This window comes from Conger conger, unplaced genomic scaffold (genome assembly GCF_963514075.1).
Source record: "Conger conger unplaced genomic scaffold, fConCon1.1 SCAFFOLD_98, whole genome shotgun sequence".
In the NCBI taxonomy this organism is placed as follows: Eukaryota; Metazoa; Chordata; class Actinopteri; order Anguilliformes; family Congridae; genus Conger; species Conger conger.
In genome coordinates this window covers 1-7,447 of record NW_026890355.1, presented here as the reverse complement: position 1 = coordinate 7,447, position 7,447 = coordinate 1, and the positions used below count along the sequence as shown (strand labels likewise).

The 7,447-nt window shown below is 53.9% G+C and overlaps 1 protein-coding gene across 1 annotated transcript; it reads right to left on the bottom strand.

Annotated features, from left to right (window-relative positions):
- Nucleotides 1-333: 333 nt before the first annotated feature.
- Nucleotides 334-7,286, bottom strand: LOC133120018 (UBX domain-containing protein 2A-like; the record flags this gene model as incomplete). Its single annotated transcript, XM_061230142.1, has 5 exons — nt 334-1,021; nt 3,026-3,184; nt 4,211-4,348; nt 6,430-6,539; nt 7,187-7,286. Coding segments are annotated over 5 exons (697 nt in total), but the record flags the coding sequence as incomplete, so codon positions are not given.
- Nucleotides 7,287-7,447: the final 161 nt, after the last annotated feature.

Below are 7,447 nucleotides of genomic sequence, written 5' to 3'. Positions count from 1 at the left end.
AGTCACTCTCCTGTAGTCATACAGTCACACTATCCTGTACAGTCATATAGTCACACTATCCTGTAGAGTCATACAGTCACACTCTCCTGTACAGTCATATAGTCACACTATTCTGTAGAGTCATAGTCACTCTCCTGTACAGTCATATAGAGTCACACTATCCTGTAGAGTCATAGTCACACTCTCCTGTACAGTCATACAGTCACACTATCCTGTACAGTCATAGTCACACTCTCCTGTACAGTCATATTCTTTACTGTACAATTAAGCCATCTGCAGCTTTACATGTAACCTGGGCAGGGCTTAACCCAGCGTTTCAGATTATATTCCCCATTCTTCAGCACTCATGTTTATTATCTTTTTAAATCATAAAATCATAATCATAAAACCATAATTGCTCATCAGTCCCACTCTCCCTGGAGTTGATGGGGGGGCAGAAACACACCCTCCCCCCGGTTGAGTCCTCACAGAGTTTCCACACGCGGGGGGGGCAGTGCTGGAGCTTCGGGAGGCCAAGGAGTATTTAAGGTGCTGGATTTTGGGGTGTATGAGCAGTATTGGGAGTGCGGTATGTGGAGGCATCTGAGTAAGATTTGAGGCGCTGCAGAATTTGGGGGGTTAGTGCAGGATCTCGGGGTATCCGGGGGATTTGGGGGGTTAGTGCAGGATCTCGGGGTATCCGGGGGATTTGGGGGGTTAGTGCAGGATCTCGGGGTATCCGGGGGATTTGGGGGGTTAGTGCAGGATCTCGGGGTATCCGGGGGATTTGGGGGGTTAGTGCAGGATCTCGGGGTATCCGGGGGATTTGGGGGGCGCCTGGCTCAGGGCAGGTCAGGAGTGGCCGAAGGGCGGCTGGGGGTTGAGGGGTCGCTGGACGATGACGGCGTTGGACAGGTCTGCCTCGGCCAGGCTCAGCTCTCCCTCTCCCAGCTCCCGCAGAGGCAGAGACGTGGTCAGCACAAACGGCACAGACAGCTCCACCCGCTGGGACTGCTGCACAAAGTCCTGCACATCACTGATCCTGTAACACACACACACACACACAGAGCAGCACATCACTGATCCTGTAACACACACACACACACACACACACACACAGAGCAGCACATCACTGATCCTGTAACACACACACACAGAGCAGCACATCACTGATCCTGTAACACACACACACAGAGCAGCACATCACTGATCCTGTAACACACACACACACAGAGCAGCACATCACTGATCCTGTAACACACACACACAGAGCAGCACATCACTGATCCTGTAACACACACACACACACACACAGAGCAGCACATCACTGATCCTGTAACACACACACACACACACACACACACACACAGAGCAGCACATCACTGATCCTGTAACACACACACACACAGAGCAGCACATCACTGATCCTGTAACACACACACACAGAGCAGCACATCACTGATCCTGTAACACACACACACACAGAGCAGCACATCACTGATCCTGTAACACACACACACACACACACACACACAAAGCAGCACATCACTGATCCTGTAACACACACACACACACACACACAGAGCCGCACGTCACTGATCCTGTAACACACACACACACACACAGAGCAGCACATCACTGATCCTGTAACACACACACACACACACACACACACAGAGCAGCACATCACTGATCCTGTAACACACACACACACAGAGCAGCACATCACTGATCCTGTAACACACACACACAGAGCAGCACATTACTGATCCTGTAACACACACACACACACACACACACACACACACAGAAGCACATCACTGATCCTGTAACACACACACACACACAGAGCAGCACATCACTGATCCTGTAACACACACACACACACACACACAGAGCAGCACATCACTGATCCTGTAACACACACACACACAGAGCAGCACATCACTGATCCTGTAACTGTAACACTCACACACACACACACACACAGAGCCGCACGTCACTAATCCTGTGACACACACACACACACAGAGCAGCACATCACTGATCCTGTAACACACACACACACACACACACAGAGCAGCACATCACTGATCCTGTAACACACACACACACACAGAGCAGCACATCACTGATCCTGTAACACACACAGACACACACACACACAGAGCAGCACATCACTGATCCTGTAACACACACACACACACACACACACACAGAGCAGCACATCACTGATCCTGTAACACACACACACACACACAGAGCAGCACATCACTGATCCTGTAACACACACACACAGAGCAGCACATTACTGATCCTGTAACACACACACACACACAGAGCAGCACATCACTGATCCTGTAACACAAACACACACACACACACAGAGCCGCACGTTACTGATCCTGTAACACACACACACACACACACACACACACACACAGAGCAGCACATCACTGATCCTGTAACACACACACCCACACAGAGCAGCACATCACTGATCCTGTAACTGTAACACTCACACACACACACACACACACAGAGCCGCACGTCACTAATCCTGTAACACACACACACACACACACAGAGCAGCACATCACTGATCCTGTAACACACACACACACACACAGAGCAGCACATCACTGATCCTGTAACACACACACACACACACACACAGAGCAGCACATCACTGATCCTGTAACACACACAGACACACACACACACACACACACACAGAGCAGCACATCACTGATCCTGTAACACACACACACACACACACATAGCAGCACATCACTGATCCTGTAACACACACACACACACACACACACACACACACACACACACACACAGAGCAGCACATCACTGATCCTGTAACACACACACAACACACACACACACAGAGCAGCACATCACTGATCCTGTAACACACACACACACACAAAACACACACACACACACACACACAGAGCAGCACATCACTGATCCTGTAACACACACACACACAAACACACACACACAGAGCACCTGAAGGAGGACCTGCACATACCTGTGCGAGAGGTTAAACTTCTGCACTAGTCTTCGCCCGTCCGCCAGCCAGATCTGCAGGCTGGTGATTGGCTGGGTGTGGTTGAGCTCCACCAATGGGAGGGGAGGCTCTGTGTCCTCGTGAAGGGAGGGGGAGCGGGCCACGACCCGGGGTGCAACGCTGGGGAGGGACACACACACACACACACACACACACAGGGGGAGGGGCACACACACACACACACACAGGGGGAGGGACACACACAGGGGGAGGGGCACACACACACACAGGGGGAGGGGGGAGGGGCACACACACAGGGGGAGGGGGGAGGGGCACACACACAGGGGGAGGGGCACACACACAGGGGGAGGGGCACACACGCAGGGGGAGGGGCACACACGCAGGGGGAGGGGCACACACGCAGGGGGAGGGGCACACACGCAGGGGGGGGGGCATACACACAGGGGGAGGGGCACACACGCAGGGGGAGGGGCACACACGCAGGGGGAGGGGCACACACGCAGGGGGGGGGGCATACACACAGGGGGAGGGGCACACACGCAGGGGGAGGGGCACACACGCAGGGGGAGGGGCACACACGCAGGGGGAGGGGCACACACGCAGGGGGGGGGGCATACACACAGGGGGAGGGGCACACACACAGGGGGAGGGGCACACACGCAGGGGGGGGGGCATACACACAGGGGGAGGGGCACACACACAGGGGGAGGGGCACACACGCAGGGGGGGGGGCATACACACAGGGGGAGGGGCACACACAGGGGGAGGGGGACATACACACAGGGGAGGGGCACACACAGGGGGAGGGGGGAGGGGCACACACAGGAAGGTAAACATCATGATCGGCAGAGCAGGGTTGGTGTGAGTATTTGGAGGAGTTTTAACCATCAGCGGGAGTGCAAGTGGATAAATTCTCATGTGGTTTTCCTCACGGAGAACATGCCTATAGACTGTGCCACAGTGCATACACGCCACATACATGCTAGATACATGCTACATACACAACCTACACGCTACATACATGTTACATACACACAACCTACATGCTACATACATGCTACATACACACAACCTACACGCCACATACACGCAACATACATGCTACATACACGCTACACTGGTCACACATGGAGCCCCAACATGCTAGTTTTATATTGGGGTTTCCATCACTCCCTGGACTCAGACCTGCCGAGGCGGTACCCCCGGCCGGTGAACGGGTGGAAGCTTCTCTTGCGCGGGACGTAGGGCTCATCCTTCATGTCCTGCATGACCACCTCCAGCTCGCCCTCCTCCGACCGGCGCTCCAGCTCCTCTGGGAGCTCCCTGGTGTGGAAACAGGGCCAGGCATTTTAGTGTGACCAGGTGTAAGACCAGGGACAGGTGTTCTGGGGTGACACAGGTGTACAGGTAGAGGCAGACATAGATAGAGGTGAATGCAATTTTTACTAATATTTAGACTCTTTAACGCAAGATCAGATATTGGGCAAAGTCACGACTTCTATAGAACTCAGCATTACATTCTCTTCATGATGTCTGTTGTAACACAACTTATAAATGTCCAGCAGATATCATTTGTGACAGTTCTGTACTTCTATTCTGAGGAAACTCAAGGCACTACCTTGTCGCATTTCTTTCGCAAACCTTTTCAAACTCTACCTTAGTCCTCCCTCCTGATTTCCCCTGCCCCTCCTTTCTGATATCCCTATCCTTGTCTAACCCCCCCCCCCCCCCCCAAAAAAAAAAAAAAAATGCACTTATGATGACAACTATGTTTAGAACAGCATTTCCTGTGTATTTTGCTAGTTTCTGGATGTGATGCTTTGACTTATGGTAGAACCTATGCACGTGTAAGTCGCTTTGGATTAAAAACGTCTGCCAAATGACTAAAATGTAATGTAAAAATGCAATGAGCAGCGATTAGGCCGTGCTGATGACTTTCTGTACTCCTGTATTCCTGTATTCCATCCGTGCCCCCCCCCACTGCACCATCCGCACGGATGGTGCAGTGGGGGGGGGCACGGATGGTGCAGTGGGGGGGGGCACGGATGGTGCAGTGGGGGGGGGCACGGATGGTGCAGTGGGGGGGGGCACGGATGGTGCAGTGGGGGGGGCACGGATGGTGCAGTGGGGGGGAGGCACGGATGGTGCAGTGGGGGGGGAGGCACGGATGGTGCAGTGGGGGGAGGCACGGATGGTGCAGTGGGGGGGAGGCACGGATGGTGCAGTGGGGGGGGCACGGATGGTGCAGTGGGTAGCACTGCCGGTTTCCTCCCACAGTCCAAAGACATGCAGGTGAGGCTGATTGGAGAGTCTAAATTGCCCGTAGGTATGAGTGTGTGAGTGAATGGTGTGTGTGCCCTGCGATGGACTGGCGACCTGTCCAGGGTGTATTCCTGCCTTTCGCCCAATGCATGCTGGGATAGGCTCCAGCCCCCCTGCGGCCAGGATAAGCGGGTTTAGATAATGGATGGATGGATGGATAGACCCTGTTCAGGATAAGCGGGTTTAGATAATGGATGGATGGATGGATAGACCCTGTTCAGGATAAGCGGGTTTAGATAATGGATGGATGGATGGATGGATAGACCCTGTTCAGGATAAGCTGGTTTAGATAATGGATGGATGGATGGATAGACCCTGTTCAGGATAAGCGGGTTCAGATAATGGATGGATGGATGGATGTTTCATCAGGAAATTAGATTGTTTGTAATTGTTCCTGCACACTTCTCACCTGTGTATAAATAACTCTTAAAATAATAATTTTCGTTAACAGTTTCGTCTGTTGAATTAGAGTGCTGATGTTCTTTGAGTATGCTAGTATTAGGGCCCATATTCCTGCGTTGTTAGGGGTGTTGGAGATGGGATGTTTGTTCCTCAGGAGGTGATGACGCAGTCGGGTTCTCCCTGTTCACATACCTGCTCACTACTCTTTTCCTCCCGCCGTGCGGTGACCCTGACGCTTTTTTAATCTCACTCAGATTAGACTTCTCCACCATTTTGATTGGTCATTTTATTGGTTGGCTAAGTGCCTATTCCCCTCCTCCTCTGGGGTGTATCCCTTGTCTCCAGGGATGCGCCCAGAAAATATTAGTGGTTATCTCATGTCTTGTGGGTAACTTTTCGAACCCAACTGGTCCATTTGGTCCTCCGATCCCACTCCCTTACAATAATTTAGTTATCATACAGTTGTAAAGACCCTTTAATACAGATGTAGACAAATAACTAACCATGACATAGTCCAAGATGCATTGCATTAAAACTGGAGGTTTGGTAAAAGAACTCTCCATTTCGGTGACAAAAGTAGACTATGTACAAGAGGTCTGTGAAGAAGCCACAGCCCCATTCCAGCACAGGGGCGTCGGCCCCACACAGAGATTGATCACATGACCGCCCATGTGACTGACCCTCGCTTAATGGCCTCCAGGAACTGCTGGTTCTCGTCCTGGGAGTAGCTCCGGAACGCCTCCTCGTTTACAGTGAACCCATCCTTCCACAGCCTCACCACCATCTCCACCTGCAAAAGTTTCATTTGTGTGATTGGCTGCAGGGCAGCGTGGCCACGTGTGATTGGCTGCAGGGCAGCGTGGCCACGCGTGATTGGCTGCAGGGCAGCGTGGCCACACGCGATTGGCTGCAGGGCAGCGTGTTCACGTGCGATTGGCTGCAGGGCAGCGTGGCCACGCGTGATTGGCTGCAGGGCAGCGTGGCCATGCGTGATTGGCTGAAGGACAGCGTGGCCATGCGTGATTGGCTGCAGGGCAGCGTGGCCACGTGTGATTGGCTGAAGGACAGCGTGGCCACGCGTGATTGGCTGCAGGGCAGCGTGGCCACGCGTGATTGGCTGCAGGGCAGCGTGGCCACGCGGGATTGGCTGAAGGACAGCGTGGCCACGCGGGATTGGCTGCAGGGCAGCGTGGCCACGCGGGATTGGCTGCAGGGCAGCGTGGCCACGCGCGATTGGCTGCAGGGCAGCGTGGCCACGCGTGATTGGCTGCAGGGCAGCGTGGCCATGTGTGATTGGCTGAAGGACAGTGTGGCGACGCGGGATTAGCTGAAGGACAGCGTGGCCACGCGGGATTGGCTGCAGGGCAGCGTGGCCACACGGGATTGGCTGAAGGACAGCGTGGCCACGCGGGATTGGCTGCAGGGCAGGCTGGTTACCTTGGCGTCGGCTGCTGGGACTGTCCCGATTCGCTCCACCTCGTCCAGCAGGTCCTCCACTGAGAAGCTCCGCCTCATGGGCCCCTCCTCCCCCTCCCCCCTGAGAGAAACAGCACAGATTAATGGGGGGGGGGGGGCCAGGGGGGGGGTCCAGTGACCAGAACCAAGGTATTCCGCCTCTATATAAAGGGCAGCTTATAGCCAAACGGCTAAGGTACATGACTGGGACCCGGAAGGTTGGTGGTTCTTGCCCCAGTGTAG